This window comes from Eucyclogobius newberryi, unplaced genomic scaffold (genome assembly GCF_026437365.1).
Source record: "Eucyclogobius newberryi isolate DKJ021-1_F unplaced genomic scaffold, fEucNew1.0.hap1 SCAF_9, whole genome shotgun sequence".
NCBI classification, from domain to species: domain Eukaryota; kingdom Metazoa; phylum Chordata; class Actinopteri; order Gobiiformes; family Gobiidae; genus Eucyclogobius; species Eucyclogobius newberryi.
Genome location: NW_027316532.1, coordinates 38,079,002 through 38,104,302, shown reverse-complemented (window position 1 = coordinate 38,104,302; position 25,301 = coordinate 38,079,002). Strand labels below are relative to the sequence as shown.

Sequence of the window (25,301 nt, the reverse complement as noted above, 5' to 3'; positions counted from 1 at the left end):
TACCACCTCAAATACCACCTCAAATACCACCCCAGAACTGCAGCAAACGCCCCATAATAAGCAGTATTTGTTAAGCGTCACTGAAAAGCGCTATAAAAATAAAAGTTATTATTATTAGTAGTATTTGTGGAGGTTTGTAAAGTCGGAAGTGGCCTCTGGGATCATCTCTTTAATGCGCATGCGCTGATGCAGTTGTGTTTTCTCTGTTTGTGGTAAACGCTAATATTATACATCCATGGGCAAACGCGGCGGCCCCGGGCCCTGGGGGGCCCCACCATAATACATCCATGGGCCCCACCTGCGCCTGACGCTGCAGCAGCTCCAGTCCACGTGTGGGAGGAGACGAGCGCACGAGGGGCTCAGGGGCGACCAATCACGCGCCGCCGCAGCTCGAGCCCTATAAAGGCGCGCGAGCAGCAGCGACACGGCACATTCTCACTCAGATCTCTCTCTGCACCGAACAAACCGGCTCCAAACCGGCTCTAAACCGCTCGGACGCGTCGAGAGCTTATCACCTGGACTTACGTTTGGATCTTTGGACACGTTTATTTCCATTTCTGTGATTTTTTGGTTGGAAGAAGTCAGTGAAAATGCGTCTCATCCACAACATGAGCACCATCACGGAGTTCCCCGCAGCGGAATATACGGCTCCCAACCGGACCATTAAAATAGCCGTGATTGGCGGCAGCGGAGTGGGAAAAACCGGTAAGAACAGATAAAGAACACACTTTACAACACAGACCAGTTTATGTCTTTTATCCGCGCTGTGCGTGAACAAACGTCTAACAGGATTTCTTCTTCTTTTGCAGCTCTCGTTGTCCGGTTCTTGACCAAACGCTTCATCGGAGACTATGAGAGAAATGCTGGTAAGATACATTTAATACCGTCTCGTTTAATACTGGACATTTAAATGTTACAAAGAAAAGTGTATTGTGATTTTGCAGCGATCTGATGTTTGATGTTTGATTTTTCCAGGTAATCTGTATTCTCGTGAGGTCCAGGTGGATGGGGACCAAGTGACCATTCAAGTGCAGGACACTCCAGGAGTCGAGGTAAGAAGAAGCAGCACTTTGAATTCTCTCTTAAAAATGAAATAGAATATGAAATTGTCTTTAGAAAATGTAAACTCTGAGGCAAACAAAAAGAATCACCATCTGCATTTAGATTGCACTGACTCTAAACTGGGCTTTGCTTGTATCGTAAATAACCTGTGTGTTTAGAAGGTTCCAGACTCTTGTGTCGGCCTGTTTAACCTCACATTTTGTCCAGCCTCTCAGTCTGAGGCCACAGAAACAGTCTCCCACACCTCACGGTTCAGAGGCGTAACCCTATCGCTCTCGTCTGTCTCCAACCACATTCCACTCCTTTTCTAAAGCTTAGTGCAGAAAGTCCAGGGATATCTGGGTTCACTTCAGTGGAGGGGATTATTTACACAAGATGAGTAATGGAACAGAAGGAACAGTTTTATAACCGGTCTCTTGTTTCTCCTCCTGCAGTTGACCGATAATGGCATGACTCTCCCGGAACACGTCTCCGGCTCCGTGCAATGGGCCGACGCCGTGGTCCTGGTCTACTCCGTGACCGACCGGCACAGCTTTGACCTGATTTGCCACCTCCACCAGTTGGTGCAGCGTGCGGGCGGGGCCAACACGCCGCCGGTCATCCTGCTCGCCAACAAGGCCGACCTGCTCCACCTGCGGCGCGTGGAGCCTCAGCAGGGCCCCCTGCTGGCCACGACGCTGGGCTGCTCCTTCTACGAGGTGTCGGCCAGCGAGGACTATAACCAGGTGCACGGCGCGTTCCACCGGCTGTGCTGCCAGCTCGCCAAGCAGCCCGCCCCGGTCACCGCCGCCGCCAGCGCGCCCTCCGAGAAGAAGCGCTCGCCGCTCATCCCTCGCCCCAAGTCTCCCAACATGCAGGACCTGAAGAGGCGCTTCAAACAGGCGCTGTCCGCCAAAGTGAGGACCGTGACGTCGGTGTGAACGAGACGATGACGTGGTCCAGAGCGGTCACGAGTGAAACGAAAGCTTTGAACAAGGTCAAACGCTCCTTCTTGAGGACGTCCTGAACCTACGCGTACACGTGTGTGTGGTGCACCGAGACTGGGCAGACCGGGCCCCGAGGTGAACCGAGGCTCCTCCGTGTGTGGCAGAGGAGCAGAGAGGGCGGGGCAGAGGAGAGAGCAGACGATTTACATTCTGAAGTACACTGTGTAAATGAACTCTCCTGGCACTGACACGGCTGTGAAGGACTCTATATCCAGCCAGTGCTCTTTGTGTGGTCTGTTCTAGACGCCACATGGCAGCACTAAAGGCTGGGACACCCAGCCTCTTTGTGTGTGTGTGTGTGTGGGACACCCAGCCTCTTTGTGTGTGTGTGTGTGTGGGACACCCAGCCTCTTTGTGTGTGTGTGTGTGTGTGGGACACCCAGCCTCGTGTGTGTGTGTGTGTGTGTGGGACACCCAGCCTCTTGTGTGTGTATGTGTGTGTGGGACACCCAGCCTCTTGTGTGTGTGTGTGTGTGGGACACCCAGCCTCTTGTGTGTGTGTGTGTGTGTGGGACACCCAGCCTCTTGTGTGTGTATGTGTGTGTGGGACACCCAGCCTCTTTGTGTGTGTGTGTGTGTGGGACACCCAGCCTCGTGTGTGTGTGTGTGTGTGTGGGACACCCAGCCTCTTGTGTGTGTATGTGTGTGTGGGACACCCAGCCTCTTGTGTGTGGGACACCCAGCCTCTTGTGTGTGTGTGTGTGTGTGTGTGGGACACCCAGCCTCGTGTGTGTGGGACACCCAGCCTCGTGTGTAGGTCACAGACTCTAACGTGTGTTGTAAACATCGTTGTTGGAGGCAGACTCTAAATGTAGCATGCAAAACTCATCACTGATGCACTTTATAAGAATGTCCAAAGGGCCGATTTGTTATTTATTATGTTTGTTTTTGGTCACAAATCCAATTAAAAAAAAAAAAAAAAAAAAATGATTTGAATTCTTCTCAGCTTTTTATTCTTTTTCATGCAATTTATTTGCTTCTCAATCTGTTTCATTTCTATTTTGCTGTTGTAAACCGGCAGATAATTCCACAGCTGTGTTGTCCTTGTGATGAGTTGTCCTTGGCGCTTGGAGCAGTGAATGGAGTGACGCAGTCAGAGGTATTGGAGGAACCTTCATCACCACCGGAACAGTGTTCAGGACCAAACACAGTCCTGGCAGCAGCACATCTTCAGATGCCTCTAAAACAAAGCCATGAGCCTTTACTCCTGGGACAGAGTTATTATTTAACTCTTTATATTAGATCTGACACTAGAATCGGATAATCCAATATTAAATCGGACAACATAAGTGTCAGTTAATCAGTTGGTTTGTAGTAAATGGAAAATTACCATTCAAATCTTTAACATTTCCCCCTTTCCAACACTTGAGCAGGAATGAACCAGAAGGAAATCTGATTATCAGATGAAACTGTTGATATGACATTTCAATAATATGATCATGTTGGTGTGCAGCCTGTAGCTCACCAGCCCAGTGGCCTCTTAATGTGAGCCTTGTATTAGTGAAGTGTTTATTCCCAACTCTAAAGACAATTAGTGAGTATCGACTTCGTGGTTTCAACTGGGTCAATCAACAAAAACAGGACGACACAAAGGAACAAACCCAGGCTAAAACGGAACAAAGAAAATACATTTCAAAGGCTTAAACTTGACCCAAGATGAGGTCTGGGAGAGGCCGTGACTGAACCAGAAACCAGACCTACTGTACAGTTTATCAGCACTAAGTTAGGGCTAAACCAGGACTAAACAAGGACTAAACTGGACTGGCTGAGATTATTTACACACTCAAAATTTGAATATTACAACTTTTCTGGAGTTAAAAGAATATTAAAATGACATGAAAACAGCTAAATAATCAGATTTCTTTCTGATCATGATCCCGCTGAACTTAATGTCTTAATCAGAACTTTGTATCAGAACAATGACTTTAAGCCTCAAAAAGAACAATGCCAGGCTAAATCAGGATTAAAACAGAACCAAACGAGGGAAACACGAGGCCTAAAGTAGAACTAAACCAGGTCTGAATGAGAACTATATCTGGATCAAGTATAAACTAGAACTTTGGCTAAACCACCACAAAGAAACTGATTTGGGGCCAAACAGTGTCATTTTAATTGTCCTTTTACTTCTCGATATTGTTTTATGTTGTTATTCTAATGTTCTAACTCTGATCAGAATCTCGTGGGTGGATCAATTGTGCCCCGATTGATTCACTTCTGACAAAAATAATCAGAAGCAGAGCCACATGTGGAGCAGAGCGGGCGGGCGAGCGGGCGTGGAGGAGGTGAGCGCGCGCCATCGCTCTGAGCAGACGGTGTCAAACCATTTATGAATTATTCTGAGCCGAGCCTTCCACAACTTGATTGGGAGGAGGACAAAGGCTGAGACTGCGATGTGGATTGAGCTCTCTCTGTTCACACCTCTCGCTCTAATGAAGTCACACCCGGGTTCGACACCTGCAGGGTCAAAGCGGCTAACATCTCCAGCTCCTCGGGCTCCACAGGAAAGAGTGAGGGTCAAATACATGTGGATTTGAAAAGACATTTTATTTGACTTATTTACACATGTGATGGGATCTTTTTTTCATCTTTACAAGGAGAAATAAAGCACTTATGATATACAATTACACCTGTAAGGAATGTTTGTCACTTTAACCATTCTGTATCATTATGGGAACGCTTGTTTTCTAGTGGTTTGGAAGAGGAAGGGCGATATGTTCAAAAATGTAGATCACGATTGTATTGGAGCCAAATCAGAACTTTGATTAAAAAAACTGAATTGTCTATAATCAAAACTGTGGAAAATTGGCTCAAAAAGAGACCAAAACTAGTGTTAATACAAGTATCATTAGTGAGTATTTAGTGATATTTTGCATTTTTGTGGTTCAGGTTCTAGTCCATTCATGTCTTGTGCAATATTTGAACTTCAGCAAGACATTTACACATTCTACCACAGAATATGACTGAAACATGAGATCACCAAGATGGCAAATTGTCACAGGAATGAGATTATATTTTCATCTCCACATTGCCCAGCCCCAAAGATTACATTTCAATAACTGTCCTGAACATGACCTTGTAAACAGTGCCACACAAGCTAGTTTGGATGATAAATAATGTAGCATCTGTAGGAACTATCAGAGTCAAAATCATATAGGTTTATACACAAACGATACAATTAGGCCAGACGTCAGGCCCTTTCTGAAAATCAAATTAAAGTCAAGATATTCTTAGTGGATCAGAAGCCACCACACGACCCAAACCAGACGATCACACCATTATAAACATCTGACATTGTTCTAAAACGGTCCAATCGGCCAATTCTGATTCTGTGGCACCTTCGGACAATGGAAACTGGGCCAGATCATATCATACCAGTTTTACATTTCTGGGCCACAGCGTTCCTCACACTCCGACGTCTGGGCTGAGTCTTCTCGTGGTGAAGAGCAGTTCTGGTAAATCCGTGGGTCTGAGGAGCCTAGTGGCCATAACCAGCACCTACAGCACAAAAACACAATCAACACATGAGCGCGAAGTGGGTCAGTGACACTTTGAAATGAGGCTGACGCTGAGGTCACAATGAGTAATGTGTAAAAATCTACAATCAGCAAAGCACACAATTCACGAGGCTCAGCACAGTGTCGTAAACATTGTAGATATCACCTAATGGCTTTGCCAAAGGATGTAGTGTTTCCTGACAAGTCCCATTTGAATATTTTTGAGATGGTGAGACTTTCGGGCACCTCTAAAAGACAATACACAGATGCAGTGTTAAGCACAGCAATTTAAGATGATTTCTTTATTTTGACACCAGCTTTTCAGACGTTTGCTCTGCTGTTCATTGAGTCTTGGTTTGGACTTGTCCCGCTTTAGCCATTAAAGATATTTGCACTGTCGGTCCGTATATTACTCTTTACTAACGACTACTTTTAGTACCAGTGTCTTTGAAACGCTTCAGCTCATTGGAGGAACTAGGAACTGGAGCCACAGATTCTGAACTTTATTACCCCCCGCTGTGGGTCAGACCTGGTGCTGTGGCTGCAAAGTGACAGAGAGAAATGACTATGACATCTCACTTCATAATCATTTCAGTTGTTCTTTTCTTTTCATTCCTGTAAATAACCCCATGTTTTAATGGAAGAGGGTGGAATGTGGCTTGTATTAGCGTGAAGCCTCCTGTTGGTCTGTTGTGTAACTCTGAATCTGGTTTGAGTTCATTGAAGCTCCTCTTTGTCTGGACCAGCCTTTAACCACTGGAGACGTCTGAGTCGCAGCCTGGAAATAATGAACTACAAGAGTCAAGAGAGACGAAGGACAAAGGAATTGCACAAAGAAATGGGAGTGTGAGCATCTGCACATATTAATAACACGTTTGACAGAGTGAAGCTGTAGTGGACGGAATATGATGAAACGATCGTCTGATTCTCTTCATTGACACACAAAACCAACTAAATTACACTTTTTTAACACCTTAGAATGCATTTGCAGGTTTCCATGTTTTTCACACTAGTGGAAGAGCCCCTGTGGTTAATATTGGTCATAGTTTTACACCAGTCAAGTCGTAGTTTGTGACAATGGTCTAAATATGTATAACTAGGCAAGATTTTTACCAACATCTTAAGTATAATTATGTTTAATAAACTTTTGTGATATGAGCAGTAAAAGTAGCCCAAAAAAAATCATTGAGGTACCTGTTTAAAAATGTACATTAAGAGTAGAACGTGTAGAAAGTGTTAAAGTGGCGAATTGTAACGCTTTTGATCAAGATTTGTGCAGATTTTTTGGTTAATTCCAATTAATTTCTTCATTTTTCTAGTGGATTTTTGCAAAAACTTGGGCTCAAACTCAAAACTAAAGCTAAAATAACTCCTCAAACCACGAGAGAAGCACGTTCTACTTCTCAGCCCAGTTCCAAAATGTAGTAGAGTAGAAAGTAGAGATCGCTGCTCTCAAATGAAAGTGTTACGTAATACAGTACTTTTACTTGTGTACTCCGTCTCTTGCAGTTCAAACTGATCTGCATCTTTGGCTACATTCATATTCACAGAACCCTCCTGCAGGACGTGTGTTTTGTGTACGTTGACCTGAAGCCGGGGTCAGAATGGGCAAACGACCGCATTATAACGGCTCTTTTCCGTATGACACACCTGCAGCGCTTTGATCCTTCCCCGTCCTTTCATTGCCTCTCAGAACCTTTGCACCGCAGCAGCTCGCGTCCCTGCGTTTGCCTTCGCCTTACGCCGCATGTATCTGCATAGTTTACATCCATGTGCCGGCCGCGTACGTGATCAGCTCGCATTGCACCCAAACACACGGGACACAAGCGCGGCGAGCCCGGGCCGCACATGCACCCGCCACGCTGCCTCCAGGGTGTGAAGCTCAGATGGCGAGGTCGTCCCTATACACCTGATGTGCGGCCTATGTAGGTCAATGTTTACGTGAGAGGATAAAGCCAGATGCCCTGTGAACCTGGCCCTGTTTGGCTTCTAATGTAGTATAATTTACATAAAAAATGGGTCAAGGATGTTTTTTTTTTGACATAGGAAACATTGTGTAAATAGCAGGGGAAATGCTTGAATGACGCTTTACACAATGACCACTGTCGGTTTTAAAATCCAGTATTTAAGATGAACAAACCGGTACAAAAAGGTTAATATACTTTTTCTTGTCCGTGTTTTTTATTCACGTTTCTGTTATTTGCAAGCAGACTACAGACCTGTTATTATACTTATTATACTATGGAGCACTTTAGAAGCACATGGAATAAATACTTACACCAAACGATGTATCTCATGCAGTAAATTACAACTAAAATACATTAAAAAAGCTGTTGTAGGACCAGGAACTTACACTCAGGGCTGGTCAATTATAGGAAAAAAAAAAATTCTAATCATGATTATTCAAACCATAATTAAAAATGTTAACAATTATTGACAATTATTGACTATTGGCTAAAATAAAGACAATCCAATAACAATCCAATGAAAGGAGGTGACTATATGGAAAATACTTTGTCTCCTTAGATTTAAACTGGTGAATTTGTTATTTTGAAAAGACATTTTCAACACTGAAAAAAAACATGTTTGAATTGTTTGTATTTTTCCCTCAAATTCAAAAGTGTCAAATTTGCTGCGAAAGAAAACATGAATGCATCAGCAAGCGAGGAAATGATCCAATCTAATCTGTCAGAATTAAAACCTCTAACGCCAATGCTAACGATAATGCTAATGCTAATGCTAGTGTCTTGGCATCTTGGATCTTTGCTGTGAATTCATCAGCATTTAAAACTCTTTTCCTCTCAGGGAAATGCACACATGTACATTAAACACACACACACATACACACACAAACACACACACACACACACAAACACACACACACACACACAAACACACACACACTAAACACACGCACATTAAACACACACACATTAAACACACGCACATTAAACACACACACATTAAACACACACACATTAAACACACACACATTAAACACACACACATTAAACACACACACATTAAACACACACACATTAAACACACACACATTAAACACACACACATTAAACACACACACATTAAACACACACACATTAAACACACACACACATTAAACACACACATGTACATTAAACACACACACATTAAACACACACACATTAAACACACACACATTAAACACACGCACATTAAACACACACACATTAAACACACACACATTAAACACACACACATTAAACACACACACATTAAACACACACACATTAAACACACACACATTAAACACACACACACATTAAACACACACATGTACATTAAACACACACACACATACACACACAAACACACACACACACACACAAACACACGCACATTAAACACACACACATTAAACACACGCACATTAAACACACACACATTAAACACACACACATTAAACACACACACATTAAACACACACACATTAAACACACACACATTAAACACACACACATTAAACACACACACATTAAACACACACACATTAAACACACACACACATTAAACACACACACATTAAACACATGTACATTAAACACACACACATTAAACACACACACACATTAAACACACACACATTAAACACACACACATTAAACACACACACATTAAACACACACACATTAAACACACACACACATTAAACACACACATGTACATTAAACACACACACATTAAACACACACACATTAAACACACACACATTAAACACACACACATTAAACACACACACATTAAACACACACACATTAAACACACACACACATTAAACACACACACATTAAACACACACACATTAAACACACACACATTAAACACATGTACATTAAACACACACACATTAAACACACACACATTAAACACACACATGTACATTAAACACACACACATTAAACACACGCACATTAAACACACGCACATTAAACACACACACATTAAACACATGTACATTAAACACACACACATTAAACACACACACATTAAACACACACACATTAAACACACACACATTAAACACACACACATTAAACACATGTACATTAAACACACACACATTAAACACACACATTAAACACACACACATTAAACACACACACATTAAACACACACACATTAAACACACACACATTAAACACACACACATTAAACACACACACATTAAACACACACACATTAAACACACACACACATTAAACACACACACATTAAACACACACACATTAAACACACACACATTAAACACACACACATTAAACACACACACATTAAACACACACACATTAAACACACACACATTAAACACACATGTATATTAAAGGCAAGGCAAGGCAAGTTTATTTGTAGAGCACATTTCATACACAAGGCAATTCAAAGTGCTTCACAGCAGGAAAAATGCATTCAAATCACAAAGAAATTACAGAAACAGAAATACAATAAAATTAACTAAATTAAAAATTATCAATCCAACTGATTTTCTAAACTAATAAAATCACAAACAAAAGAGAAGAGTGCAAAGAAAAAATCCCTTCAGTCATATGCGCAGCTAAACAAAACTGTTTTTAGCTTAGATTTGTCAGAGTAGAAGCCTGTCTCACATCTTCAGGAAGAATGTTCCAGATTTTAGCTGCATAAAACTGAATCGCAGATTCCCCATGTTTAGTCCTGACTCTGGCACCAGCAGGAGGCCGGTCCCTGAGGTCCTCAGAGTCCGAGATGGTTCATATGGCACTAACATATCCAAGATGTACTTTGGTGCTAGGCCATGGAGAGACTTGTACACAAGCAGAGCTGCTTTAAAGTCTCTTCTCTGAGCCACAGGGGCCAGTGCAGAGACCTGAGAACAGGACTAATGTGATCATACTTCCTGGTTCTGGTCAGGACCCCAGCAGCAGCGTTCTGGATGTACTGCAGCTGTTTTACAACTCGTTTGGAGAGACCAGTGAGCAGGCCGTTACAGTAGTCTAATCTACTGAAGACAAACGCGTGGATAAGTCTCTCTAAATCTGGTTTTGACACTATATTTTTGATTTTGGCAATGTTTTTTAGATGGTAAAAAGCTGCTGATGTTATTGATTTGACGTGGCTATTAAAGTTCAAGTCTGAGTCCATTATTACCCCCAGATTTCTAATTTGGTTTGTAGGTTTTAGAGCGAGACTCTGGAGGTGACCGTTAACACTTTCTCTTAGTTTCTGTGGGCCAAAAACGATTATTTCAGTCTTGTCTGAGTTCAGCTGGAGAAAGTTGTTTTGCATCCACAAACTGATCTGTTGGATGCAGTGACAGAGTGAATCTACTGGTCCATATTCACCTGCCGATAGTGAAACATAGATCTGAGTGTCGTCTGCATAATTGTGATAGGACACATTTTCACTGCGTATCAACTGACCTAACGGCAGCATGTAGAGGTTGAACAGAAGGGGACCCAGGACTGACCCTTGGGGCACTCCACAGGTCAGGGTCATGTGGTCTGAGACACAGCTACCAATTTCAACAAAGTACTTCCTGTCTTCCAGATAGGACCTTAACCAGTTTAGGGCAGTGCCAGTGATGCCCACCCAGTCCTCTAGTCTCTGTAAGAGGATCCCATGATCGACAGTGTCAAAAGCAGCACTCAGATCTAACAGAATTAAGACTGAGGCTTTGCCCGTGTCAGTGTTCAGGCGGATGTCATTTGTCACCTTGACAAGAGCAGTCTCAGTGCTGTGATGAGGTCTAAAACCTGACTGAAAAACATCAAATGAGTTGTTTATTAAGAGGAAATCTGTGAGCTGTTGGTAAACAACCTTTTCAAGGACTTTGCCCAAAAATGGCAGATTAGAGATGGGCCGGTCATGACTCAGTACTGCGGCATCAAGACTGCTCTTCTTTAGGAGAGGCTTTATGACCGCAGTTTTCAAAGACATTGGGAATGTTCCAGATTGAAGCGACATGTTAACTATGTGAGTGAATGGTGCTAACAAACTGTTCAGCACAGACTTTAGAAATCTGGTGGGTAACACATCAAGGCAGCATGTAGATGAAGTCAGACTGGTGATGATCTCATGGACAGTTTTGTCAGTTACTGGTGCAAAGTGAGTTAGCTCTAAGTGTCTTGGTGGTTTTAGGGTAATTTTTTGCATTGTGGGATTTATAGCATTTTTAATGCCCTGAACTTTGTCATTAAAGAATAATGCAAACTCATTACACTTGGATGTGGAAATGAGTTCTAACGGCAGCTGAGCTGGAGGGTTTGTTAATCTGTTTACTGTGGCAAACAGGACACGCGAGTTGTTACTGCAGCTTCCAATTATTTCAGAAAAATATCTTTCCCTAGTTCTACATAAGATTAGGTTGTACATGTTCAGCTTTTCTTTGTAAATCTATTTTTGAACCTGGAGCTTTGACTTGCGCCATTTCCGTTCGGCCCTGCGGCACTCCCTTTTCTGTGCCCTGACCGAATCATCATTTCTCCACGGCGCCTTCTGCTTATTTTTAACCATTTTAGCCTTTATAGGGGCGATGGTGTCCAGAACATTCAAAACACTAGATGTAACAGAGTTCAACAAATCATTTACATTAGAACATGAGACATTTTCAAAGTTGATCATTTCCATAAACAGTGCACCTGTGCCATCACTTATGTGTCTCCTCTGAACAACTGCAGGACCAACCGGAGGTTGGGGAGAAACAGACAGGTCAAAGAAGACACAGAAATGATCAGACAGAGCAACATCGATCACATTAACATTTGAAATATTTACCCCCTTTGTAATTATGAGATCTAGAGTGTGTCCTTTGCTGTGGGTGGGGCCTCTCACATGCTGAGTAAGACTGAAGGTTTCAAGGACAGCATCAAGCTCTTTAGCGTTTCTGTCACAAACATTATCAACATGCACGTTGAAATCACCTGTAATGACCAAACCATCAAAGTCTGTGCATATGACTGAAAGCATCTCAGTAAAATCATCAATAAAACTTTGGCAGTGCTGGGGAGGCTTGTATAAAACAATGAAGAGAATGGATGGAGATCGTTTTAGCTCCATTTTAAAGGATACATACTCAAATGATGAAAACACCCCAAAAGACAACCTGCGGGTAATTATTTCATCTCTAAAGACAGCACAGACTCCACCCCCTTTTTTGTTTTCTCGTGTTTCAGATTCAAACTTAAAGTTGGGTGGAGCAGATTCTATCAGAACTACATTTCCTGTGTTTTTGTCAAGCCATGTTTCAGTTAAAAACATAAAATCAAGATTATAAGAAGAAATAAAAATATAGCCGCAAGCGGCAATGATCGGCCCTCGCCACGCCGCCGCCACACCGCCGCCACGCCGCAAGAGGAGGGGGCGCTAACGCGCCCCAATTGTCCTTTTATTACGCCTACTGCTGAATCTGTGACGCTGTCACATCTTCTCCCCTTTGTTTTACCATCAAAAAGCTATTTTATTTTGAATTCTTGGCAAAATGTGCGGCTTTGCTGCACAGACACCGTGACTCTTTGAATGAAAATGTGGATAACTTTTGATGGTCCACCCCTGAAGATGAGTCTCACCAAATTTCAGGTTAATAGGGCTGACGCCCTGGGAGGAGTTTGTGAAAGTCTAAAGTGTAAACATGTTCTGGCGATTTCCCCATTGGAATAACATGAAAGGTTTCGGTCATCGTTACGGCAACGCCATAACAATTATGACATGGGTCTCATTGACTTTTTTGATGGGGATGCTAAAATTGAGTTGTGTGTCAAATTTCATATAATTTCGCAAAACTAAACATTTAACCTCCATATAAAATCTGTAGGGGGCGCTGTGGCGCCAAATGAATGTATTTCACTTCAAGTAGGTTTAGGGCAAAGAGTTTAACAACTGATTCTAATTTGACGCAATTCGGACTTTATCTGCGCAAACGGCAGAAATTTTAAATATGGGAGATTTCTGAAATTCTTGCTACAGTTTGTGGCTTCGCCGCACAGAGACCGTGAGAGGTATCAATGTAATTTGGATAACTTTTGATATTCCACTCCTCAGTAGCATTTTCACCAAATTTCAGCTTTTTAGGGCCAACGCCCTGGGAGGAGTTCGTAAAAGTACGACGTTTGGAAAAACTCCGAAGTCATGTTTAGCCATTTTTGAAGCAATATGGCCTGCATTTGGTTGGGCGGACGGCGTTGCCGTAATAATATTTTTTACTTCTCTTGTCACCTCTCATCTACCTCTGCGCCAAATTTCATGATTCTACGATCAGATTTTTTTTGGGTCATTTCCCATCTCTCAATGCATTTTTGGTACATTTGGGGGCGCTGACGCGCCAATTTTTTTTTATTTTAGAAAAGGGAAATAGCCAGAATGTAGAGAGGCACGATTTTTAGAGGTGTGAACATTTTTGTGACTTTTCGTCAATGTTCACTGGGTGAAAAATAGGGGGGTTGGTCCCGAGAAGAAGAAGAAAGAATTAAAGCCGCAAGCGGCATCCAACGGCCCTCGCGGGCCGCCGGCCTTCCGACTCTGCGCTTTCGACTTGATAAAGATGGCGCCCTTATTGTGTGTTGAATAAAAAAAGAACTTGACAGACGGCGACACATTGGACATGGCCAATCCAGTGCAAATCAACACAAGTGTCAGTCAAATTTGCTGCTCCGCCGCACAGAGACCGTAGCACTTGGAATATAAATATGGATAACTTTTGATGCTCCGCTTGTGTAGATGATATTTCCCAAAGTAAAGCTTGATCGAGCTATTGCCCATGGAGGAGTTTGTTAAAGTGTGAAGCGTAAATGTGAACATTTCAAAGATTTGGCGTTTTCCCATTTGTGACAGTATATTTGCAGCTCCACGGCACAGAGACCGTACCACTTAATATCAAAATATGACTAATTTTTTATGCCCCGTTTGTGTAGATGATTTCCCCCAAATATGAGCTTGATCGGGCTTTCGCACTAGGAGGAGTTTGTTAAAGTGTGAAGCATAAAAATGTGGTCATTTTAGAGATTTCGCTGTTTTCCCATTTCTGACATATATTTGCGGGTCCGCCACACAGAGACCGTAGCACTTAGAATCAAAATATGGATAACTTTTGATGCCCCGCTTGTGTAAATGATATTCTTGAAATATGAGCTTGATCGGGCAATCGCCCTAGGAGGAGTTCGTTAAAGTGTGAAGCGTAAAAATGTGGTCATTTTAGAGATTCCGCTGTTTTCCCATTTGTGACATATATTTGCGGGTCAGCCACACAGAGACCGTAGCACTTAGAATCAAAATATGGATAACTTTTGATGCCTCGCTTGTGTAGATGATTTTCCCCAAATATGAGTTTGATCATTGGCCTCACTGGCCCACTGGATCGTGGGCGTTTTTCAACGCCCACGTGGGCAATGACAGTGACACCTGGAGAGGGGTGATCGGGAAGAACGGCTTCCCCGATCTGAACCCGAGCGGTGTTCAGTTATTGGACTTCTGTGCTAGCCACGGATTGTCCATAACGAACACCATGTTCAAGCACAAGGGTGTCCATCAGTGCACATGGCACCAGGACACCCTAGGCCGGAGGTCAATGATCGACTTTGTTGTCGTGTCATCAGACCTCCGGCCGCGTGTCTTGGACACTCGGGTGAAGAGAGGGGCAGAGTTGTCAACCGATCACCACCTGGTGGTGAGTTGGATCCGCTGGCAGAGGAGGAAGCCGGACAGACTTGGCAGACCCAAGCGCATTGTGAGGGTCTGTTGGGAACGTCTAGTGGAGCCCTCTGTCAGTAGGGTATTCAACTCGCACCTCCGGGAGAGCTTCTCCCATGTCCCGGGGGAGGTTGGGGACATTGAGTCCGAGTGGACCATGTTCTCCGCCTCCATTGTTGATGCGGCTGCTCGGAGCTGTGGTCGCAAGGTCTCCGGTGCCTGTCGTGGCGGCAACCCCCGAACCCGGTGGTGGACACCGGAAGTAAGGAATGCCGTCAGACTGAAGAAGGAGGCCTATCAGGCCACTCTGGCTTGTAGGTCTCCGGAGGTCATCGACGGGTATCGGCAGGCCAAGCGAGCCGCGGCTCGTGCTGTCGCAGAGGCAGAAACCCGGGCCTGGGAGGAGTTCGGGGAGGCCATGGAGGAGGACTATCGGTCGGCACCAAAGAAATTCTGGCAAACCGTCCGGCGCCTCAGGAGGGGGAAGCAGTGTCTCACCAACACCGTTTACGGTGCGGGTGGAGGCCTGCTGACCTCAACTGGGGATGTCGTCGGACGGTGGAAGGAATACTTTGAGGATCTCCTTAATCCCTCAGTCACGTCTTCCGAAGAGGAAGTGGAGACCGGGGACTCGGTGGCTGGCTCATCCATCACCCAAGCTGAAGTCACTGAGGTTGTTCGCAAACTCCTCGGTGGCAGGGCTCCGGGGGTGGATGAGATCCGCCCTGAGTACCTAAAGTATCTGGATGTTGTAGGACTGTCTTGGTTGACACGTCTCTGCAACATCGCGTGGCGTTCGGGGACCGTGCCTCTGGACTGGCAGACCGGGGTGGTGGTCCCTCTGTTCAAGAAGGGGGACCGGAGGGTGTGTTCCAACTACAGAGGGATCACACTCCTCAGCCTCCCGGGTAAGGTCTATTCCAAGGTACTGGAGAGGAGAATCCGACCGATAGTCGAACCTCGGATTCAGGAGGAGCAGAGTGGTTTTCGTCCCGGTCGTGGAAAACTGGACCAGCTCTATACCCTCCATCGGGTGCTCGAGGGTTCATGGGAGTTTGCCCAACCAGTCCATATGTGTTTTGTGGATCTGGAGAAGGCTTTCGACCGTGTCCCTCGGGGTGTCCTTTGGGGGGTGCTCCGGGAGGACGGGGTCCGGGGCCCTTTGCTCAGGGCTGTCCGGTCCCTGTATGACCGGAGCAGGAGCTGTGTTCGCATTGCCGGCAGTAAGTCAGACCTGTTCCCAGTGCATGTTGGACTCCGCCAGGGCTGCCCTTTGTCACCGGTTCTGTTCATAATTTTTATGGACAGAATTTCTAGGCGCAGTCAGGGGTCGGAGGGTGTCCGGTTTGGGGACCACAGGATCTCATCTCTGCTGTTTGCAGACGATGTTGTCCTGATGGCTCCATCAAACCCGGACCTGCAACATGCACTGGGACGGTTTGCAGCCGAGTGTGAAGCGGCTGGGATGAGAATCAGCACCTCCAAATCCGAGGCCATGGTTCTCGACCGGAAAAAGGTGGCTTGCCCTCTCCAGGTGGGTGGGGAGTCCTTGCCCCAAGTGGAGGAGTTCAAGTATCTCGGGGTCTTGTTCACGAGTGAGGGAAGGATGGAGCGTGAGATCGACAGGCGGATCGGTGCAGCGGCTGCAGTGATGCAGTCGCTGCATCGGACCGTTGTGGTAAAGAGGGAGCTGAGCCGAAAGGCAAAGCTCTCTATTTACCGGTCGGTCTACGTTCCTACCCTCACCTATGGTCATGAGCTTTGGGTAGTGACCGAAAGAACAAGATCGCGGATACAAGCGGTCGAAATGAGTTTCCTCCGCCGTGTGGCTGGGCGCTCCCTTAGAGATAAGGTGAGGAGCTCGGCCACACGGGGGGAGCTCGGAGTAGAGCCGCTGCTCCTCCACGTCGAGAGGAGCCAGCTGAGGTGGCTCGGGCATCTGTTTCGGATGCCTCCTGGGCGCCTCCCTCGGGAGGTGTTTCAGGCATGTCCCACCGGGAAGAGGCCCCGGGGAAGACCCAGGACACGCTGGAGAGACTATGTCTCTCGGCTGGCCTGGGAACGCCTCGGGATCCCCCCGGAGGAGTTAGAGGAAGTGTCTGGGGAGGAGGAAGTCTGGGAGTCCCTGCTCAGACTGCTGCCCCCGCGACCCGGCCCCGGATAAAGCGGCAGAAGATGGATGGATGGATGGATGAGTTTGATCAGACAATCACCCTAGGAGGAGTTCGTTAAAGTGTGAAGCGTAAAAATGTGGTGATTTGAGCAATTTCGCGATTTTCCCATAAGGATATCATGGGATGTTTCTGTCATCGTTACGGTTACGCCGTACAAAATATGACTTTGGCTCTCATACTTTTATGATCAGGATGGCAAATTAGAATTTTGTGCAAAATATCATGTCATTTGGAAAAACTCTATTGTTTATAGGCCACTCTGAAGGCCAAATAGTCAGAATTCAGGGAAAAGTTTGCGGCTCCGTCGCACAGAGACCGTAAAAGTTATCCTTAAAATTTGGATAACTTTAGATGCCCCACTTGTCTAGGGGACGTACACCGATTTTGAGGTCGGTGGGCAAAACGCACTAGGAGGAGTTCGTTAAAGTGTGAAACAGAAAAATGTGGATATTCGAGAGATTTAGCAATTTTCCCATAGGGATAACATGGGAGGTTTCCGTCATGGCTACGGCTACGCCGTAAAAATTAAGGCATAAGTTTGATTGGCCTTTTGCTCGGGACCCCAAAATAGAATTTTGGGCAAAGTTTAGAACATTTGTGTAAAACCAGTTTTTGTCCATCAATGTTCACTCAAAGGCAACTCTGTAGGGGGCGCTATCGCGCCCATTTCAATTTTGTCATGCTAAACTGGTCCAAACTTGAACGTTTAACAACTGATTCAAATTTGGTCCTAATCGGACTCGTTTTGATCAAATGGGAGCAATTTTTAGATCTGCAATATTCCAAAATAAGTTGTCCAACTTTGCGGCTGCGCCGCACACAGACCGGTAAAGGTATCTCAAAAAATTGGATAACTTTAGATGCCCCACTTGTCCAGAGGACGTACGCCGATTTTGAAGTCGGTGGGCAAAACGCCCTAGGAGGAGTTCGTCAAAGTTTGACGTGAACAAAATGGCTAACACAGCGTGTTTTCATTTTCAAAGGAAGATGGCGGCCATAGGGTAAGTCTGGGGGCGTGGCCACAATATAAAATTTTTTTTGTCCTCACGAGAGGAATGCGTGTCCCGAATTTCGTAGCTTTACGCCAAAGTTGACCTCGGGGCGTCTCCCATAGGCGCAATGTATTTTGACTTTTGTCGGTGGCGCTGTCGCGCCATTTTTTAACGAAAAAAAAAATGGCCCAGAAAAAACAAAATTTTTCGCCGATTCTGAATTTTGGGCAAAGTTTGGTGAGTTTTTGAGCATGTTCAGGGGGTCAAATTAGAGCTCAAAAAGCAGAAGAACAAGAAAAATAATAAAAATTAAAGCCGCAAGCGGCATCCAACGGCCCTCGCGGGCCGCCGGCCTTCCGACTCTGCTCTCTGCATTTTACAGAGTTGGCGCTAACGCAATTGTCTAAGAACTAAGACAGTGACACATTGGACATGTACAATGCTGTGCTTAACCAGTGCAAATGAACACAAATGTCGGTCAAATGTGCAGCTCCAGCGCACAGAGACCGTGACACTTGGAATAAAAATATGGATAACTTTTGATGCTCCGCTTGTGTAGATGATTCTCCCCAAATATCAACTTGATCGGGTAATCGCCCTAGGAGGAGTTCGTTAAAGTGTGAAGTGTAAAAATGTGGTCATTTTAGAGATTTTGCGGTTTCCCCATAGGGATAACATGGGATGTTTCTGTCATCGCTACGGCTACGCTTTACCAAATATGACTTTGGCTCCCATACTTTTATTTTGGGGATGGCAAATGAGAATTGTGTGCAAAATGTCATGTCATTTGGAAAAACTCTTGTTTATAGGCCACTCTGAAGGCCAAATAGTCCAAATTCTGCGAAAAGTTTGCGGCTCCGTCGCACAGAGACCGTAAATGTTATCCATAAAATTTGAATAACTTTAGATGCCCCACTTGTCTAGAGGACGTACACCGATTTTGAGATCGGTGGGCCAAACGCACTAGGAGGAGGAGTTAAAGTGTGAAGCGTGAAAATGTGGTCATTTTAGAGATTTCGCTGTTTTTCCATTTGTGACATATATTTGCGGGTCCGCCACACAGAGACCGTAGGACTTAGAATCAAAATATGGATAACTTTTGATGCCCCGCTTGTGTAGATGATATTCTCCAAATATGAACTTGATCGGACAATCGCCCTAGGAGGAGTTTGTTAAAGTGTGAAGCGTAAAAATGTGGTGATTTGAGCAATTCTACGAAGGATAACATGGGATGTTTCTGTCATCGCTACGGTTACGCCGTACAAAATATGACTTTGGCTCTCATACTTGTATGATCAGGATGGCAAATAAGAATTTAGTGCAAAATGTCATGTCATTTGGAAAAACTCTATTGTTTATAGGCCACTCTGAAGGCCAAATAGTCCGAATTCTGGGAAACGTTTGCGGCTCCGTCGCACAGAGACCGTAAAAGTTATCCTTAAAATTTGGATAACTTTAGATCCACCACTTGTCTAGAGGACGTACACCGATTTTGAGGTTGTTGGGCAAAACGCACTAGGAGGAGTTCGTTAAAGTGTAAAACATAAAAATGTGGTAATTTGAGAGATTTAGCGGTTTTCCCATGGGGATAACATGGGAGGTTTATGTCATCGCTACGACTACGCCGTAAAAATTAAGGCATTTGTCTGATTGGCTTTTTTGATCGGGACGCCAAAATAGAATTTTGGGTAAAGTTTAGAACATTTTGGTAAAACAAATTTTTGACCTTCAATGTTAATTTAAAGGTCACTCTGTAGGGGGCGCTATCGCGCCCATTTAAATTTTGTCATCATAAACTGGTCCAAACTAGAAAGTTGAACAACTGATTCAAATTTGGTCCTAATCGGACTTGTTTTGATCAAATGGGAGCAATTTTTAGACCTGCAATATTCCAAAAGAAGTTGTCCAACTTTGCGGCTGCGCCGCACAGACCGTAAAAGGTATCTCAAAAAATTGAATAACTTTAGATGCCCCACTTGTCCAGAGGACGTCCGCCGATTTTGAAGTCGGTGGGCAAAACGCCCTAGGAGGAGTTCGTCAAAGTTTGACGTAAACAAAATGGCTAACTCAGCTTGTTTTCATTTTCAAAGGAAGATGGCGGCCATAGGGTAAGTTTGGGGGCGTGGCCACAATGATTTTTTTTGTTTATCCTCACGAGAGGAATGCGTGTCCCGAATTTCGTAGCTTTACGCCAAAGTTGACCTCGGGGCGTCTCCCATAGGCGCAATGTATTTTGACTTTTGTCGGTGGCGCTGTCGCGCCATTTTTTAACGAAAAAAAAAATGGCCCAGAAAAAATAAAAAATTCCGCCGATTCTGAATTTTGGGCAAAGTTTGGTGAGTTTTTGAGCATGTTCAGGGGGTCAAATTAGAGATCAAAGCGCTGAAGAAGAACAAGAAAAATTAAAGCCGCAAGCGGCATCCAACGGCCCTCGCGGGCCGCCGGCCTTCCGACTCTGCTCTCTGCATTTTACAGAGTTGGCGCTAACGCAATTGTCTAAGAACTAAGACAGCGACACATTGGACATGTACAATGCTGTGCTTAACCAGTGCAAATGAACACAAATGTCGGTCAAATGTGCAGCTCCAGCGCACAGAGACCGTGACACTTGGAATAAAAATATGGATAACTTTTGATGCCCCGCTTGTGTAGATGAGTCTCCCCAAATATGAACTCGATCGGACAATCGCCCTAGGAGGAGTTTGTTAAAGTGTGAAGTGTAAAAATGTGGTCATTTTAGAGATTTTGCGGTTTCCCCATAGGGATAACATGGGATGTTTCTGTCATCGCTATGGCTACGCTGTACAAAATATGACTTTGGCTCCCATACTTTTATTTTGGGGATGGCAAATGAGAATTGTGTGCAAAATGTCATGTCATTTGGAAAAACTCTTGTTTATAGGCCACTCTGAAGGCCAAATAGTCCAAATTCTGCGAAAAGTTTGCGGCTCCGTCGCACAGAGACCGTAAATGATATCCATAAAATTTGAATAAATTTAGATGCCCCACTTGTCTAGAGGAGATACACCGATTTTGAGATCGGTGGGCCAAACGCACTAGGAGGAGTTTGTTAAAGTGTGAAGCGTAAAAATGTGGTCATTTTAAAGATTTCGCTGTTTTTCCATTTGTGACATATTTGCGGGTCCGCCACACAGAGACCGTATTACTTAGAATCAAAATATGGATACCTTTTGATGGCCCGCTTGTGTAGATGATTTTCCCCAAATATGAGTTTGTTCGGACAATCGCCCTAGGAGGAGTTTGTTAAAGTGTGAAGCGTAAAAATGTGGTGATTTGAGCGATTCTACGATTTTCCCATAAGGATAACATGGGATGTTTCTGTCATCGCTACGGTTACGCCGTACAAAATATGACTTTGGCTCTCATACTTGTATGATCAGGATGGCAAATTAGAATTTTGTTCAAAATATCATGTCATTTGGAAAAACTCTATTGTTTATAGGCCACTCTGAAGGCCAAATAGTCAGAATTCAGGGAAACGTTTGCGGCTCCGTCGCACAGAGACCGTAAAAGTTATCCTTAAAATTTGGATAACTTTAGATGCCCCACTTGTCTAGAGGACGTACACCGATTTTGAGGTTGATGGGCAAAACGCACTAGGAGGAGTTCGTTAAAGTGTGAAACAGAAAAATGTGGATATTCAAGAGATTTAGCGGTTTTCCCATAGGGATAACATGGGAGGTTTATGTCATCGCTACGACTACGCCGTAAAAATTAAGGCATTTGTCTGATTGGCTTTTTTGATCGGGACGCCAAAATAGAATTTTGGGTAAAGTTTAGAAAATTTTGGTAAAACAAATTTTTGACCTTCAATGTTAATTTAAAGGTCACTCTGTAGGGGGCGCTATCGCGGCCATTTCAATTTTGTCAGCCTAAACTGGTCCAAACTAGAAAGTTTAACAACTGATTCAAATTTGGTACTAATCGGACTGGTTTTGATCAAATGGGAGCAATTTTTAGATCTGCAATATTCCAAAATAAGTTGTCCAACTTTGCGGCTGCGCCGCACACAGACCGTAAAAGGTATCTCAAAAAATTGAATAACTTTAGATGCCCCACTTGTCCAGAGGACGTACGCCGATTTTGAAGTTGGTGGGCAAAACGCCCTAGGAGGAGTTCGTCAAAGTTTGACGTGAACAAAATGACTAACACAGCGTGTTTTCATTTTCAAAGGAAGATGGCGGCCATAGGGTAAGTCTGGGGGCGTGGCCACAATGATTTTTTTTGTTCGTCCTCACGAGAGGAATGCGTGTCCCGAATTTCGTAGCTTTACGCCAAAGTTGACCTCGGGGCGTCTCCCATAGGCGCAATGTATTTTGACTTTTGTCGGTGGCGCTGTCGCGCCATTTTTTAACGAAAAAAAAAATGGCCCAGAAAAAATCAAATTTTTCGCCGATTCTGAATTTTGGGCAAAGTTTGGTGAGTTTTTGAGCATGTTCAGGGGGTCAAATTAGAGATCAAAAAGCAGAAGAACAAGAAAAATAATAAAAATAAAAATAATAATATTTTTAGCAAAAACAATATAGCCGTTTCCACTATAACAACAAATTATACATCGTTTGAAAGCTCTAAGCCTTCCCCATGCCGCCATGGGGTGGAATCATCATTACGAGCGCTTACGCGCTCGTCACTCCCTATTCCGTCGGGATGCCCCGCCCACTCCCCATAGACTTCCATTGATTTGAGCAGATACAAGCATGGTCCATGCCTGCGGCATGGATTCTCGCGTACGGGACGATGCCATGAGTGTTTTTGGAGGAATGCAGCGCTTCGCGCTGCTGTTGTCAACAATTAGTGAATGGGCTACGCCCATTCACTAATTGTTGACTATTTCTGTCATAGCAGGAGTAAGTATGCATGATCCATGCCTTCGGCATGGGCTAGTTCACTGTACTTGCCAGGGGCGACGGGGCACCAAACATGCGGGCTGCGCCCGCATGTTTGGTCAGACAGTTGCAACGCTGCCTTTGGCAGCGTTGCGGGAGCAATAGGCCCTCCGCCCTGCTGGGGCTCGGGCCTAATAATAATAATAATATTTTTAGCAAAAACAATATAGCCGTTTTTACTATAACAACAAATGATACATCGTTTGAAAGCTCTAAGCCTTCCCGATGCCGCCATGGGGTGGAATCATCATTACGAGCGCTTACGCGCTCGTCACTCCCTATTCCGTCGGGATGCCCCGCCCACTCCCCATAGACTTCCATTGATTTGAGCAGATACAAGCATGACCCATGCCTGCGGCATGGATTTTTGCGTACGGGACGATGCCAAGAGGGTTTTTGGAGGAATGCAGCGCTTTGCGCTGCTGTTGTCAACAATGAGTGAATGGGCTACGCCCATTCACTCATTGTTGACTATTTCTGTCATAGCAGGAGTAAGTATGCATGATCCATGCCTTCGGCATGGGCTAGTTCACTGTACTTGCCAGGGGCGACGGGGTACCAAACATGCGGGCTGCGCCCGCATGTTTGGTCAGACAGTTGCAACGCTGCCTTCGGCAGCGTTGCGGGAGCAATAGGCCCTCCGCCCTGCTGGGGCTCGGGCCTAATAATATTCCGATGCGAAAACAATGTTTCCCATTTTTCAAATATCATAAACTATACATTTTCGGAAAGCGCTCGCGCTTTCCTACCTCATGGTGTGGGTCCCTGGTCACTGACGGATACTTTCGTTAATTTTGAGTGGGCTCCGCCCACTTTGTGTTTTTGGCCCTCTATACAGTAATAATGTTCAATTTTTGCATTACATGTTTATATGCACGGAACATGCAAGAGATGGGGAACGTATTCGTGAGCTACTTAGCGCAAATGAGTGCTTTATATGGGGATGACGACCGCGAAGCGGTCGTCATCTCAATGTAAAGTGCTCGTTTAGTGCGCACTTTTGCACGGGCTTCGCCCGTTTACAACGGTAATGTTCCATTTTCCTACTACTAATTAGTATGCACGGGGCGTGCATGAGTGAAGGAGTGCGTTAGTGAGTGTTTGGAAGTGGGCGAGCGCTTTGCGCTCGATTTCGTGCGCACTACGTGCTTTGCACGGCCTTTACGAGATTAATAGGCCTCTCGCCAGCTTGTGGCGCTCGGGCCTAATTATTAATTAAGAGAGATTTGTTACATAAGGATCTGACATTTAGCACAGCAAGTTTCAGACTAGTTTCAGTGGGACTGGGCTTTATCTTTTCACAGGGAATATGAATCACATTTCTCAGATTGGGCCTGACTCGCATTTTGTTTTTCCATCTGTGTGATGATGTGACTACAGAAATAGCACTAGGGGGGGCTCTTTTTACATAGGGCCCCGGGTTGGTTTGATTTTTAATGTGACAATAAGTCCCGGCAACGCTGAGACCCAGTGCATCCTAGCTATGGGAGATACCAGGTAAAAGGCGAGGTTGGATGGGTGGTGGGGCTTTTGTAGCCAAGGAGAGTTTGGGACCAGGTGAGAGGCGAGGGGGGATGGGTGGTGGGGCTTTTGTTGGTGTAGTCGGCATAGCCCTTGCTATATTGGGCGTGAGTGGAGCCATCTTAATGCCTGATTTGATCAGACTTTCAAAATGGCTGGGAAGGCCCATGGGTGAGAGTGGAGATGAGAAGGAGAATGATGAATCTTTAGTGGGAGTAGATGTTGCAGGGGGAACCCAGGGCTGGTGTGAAGGCAGGGGCGATGACAGGGATGTTGTTGGGCTTGTCATAGATGGGTCCAAGGCCTTTGAAGATTGTTCCTTTGCTGGAGGCGGTGGAGGTGAATGTGGAGCAGCTGGAGCTGAATCCTTTGCTGGTGGTGGTGGAGCAGCTGCTGATGAATCCTTTGGTGGAGGCTGAGGTTGTGGTGCTTTTGATGTTGAAACATTGGCTCGGTCTCTGGCTGAGGGAGC

General features: G+C 44.8%; 2 protein-coding genes across 2 annotated transcripts in view; one reads left to right on the top strand and one right to left on the bottom strand.

Moving 5' to 3' along the window:
* The first annotated feature begins 516 nt into the window (after positions 1-516).
* rasl11b (RAS-like, family 11, member B) lies at positions 517-2,068 on the top strand. The gene is made up of 4 exons (XM_072439423.1): positions 517-705; positions 810-866; positions 976-1,052; positions 1,497-2,068. Exons 1-4 carry the CDS (start codon positions 591-593, stop codon positions 1,980-1,982), a joined length of 735 nt encoding a protein of 244 aa, XP_072295524.1. The 5' UTR covers positions 517-590; the 3' UTR covers positions 1,983-2,068.
* Positions 2,069-4,573: 2,505 nt separating this feature from the next.
* scfd2 (sec1 family domain containing 2) overlaps positions 4,574-25,301 on the bottom strand; it is a 220,171-nt gene continuing 199,443 nt past the window's right edge. Inside the window, exon 9 of the mRNA XM_072439422.1 lies at positions 4,574-5,543. Coding sequence (XP_072295523.1) covers positions 5,451-5,543 — 93 coding nt within the window. The 3' untranslated portion in view covers positions 4,574-5,450. The remainder of the gene's footprint in view (positions 5,544-25,301) is intronic.

Excerpts from the sequence above, each read along its gene's own strand:
- rasl11b (XM_072439423.1), top strand. The coding sequence starts at position 591 with ATGCGTCTCATCCACAACATGAGCACCATCACGGAGTTCCCCGCAGCG. Across the intron at positions 706-809 it reads CAGCGGAGTGGGAAAAACCG|CTCTCGTTGTCCGGTTCTTG; the intron begins GTAAGAACAGAT and ends CTTCTTTTGCAG. Across the intron at positions 1,053-1,496 it reads AGGACACTCCAGGAGTCGAG|TTGACCGATAATGGCATGAC; the intron begins GTAAGAAGAAGC and ends CTCCTCCTGCAG.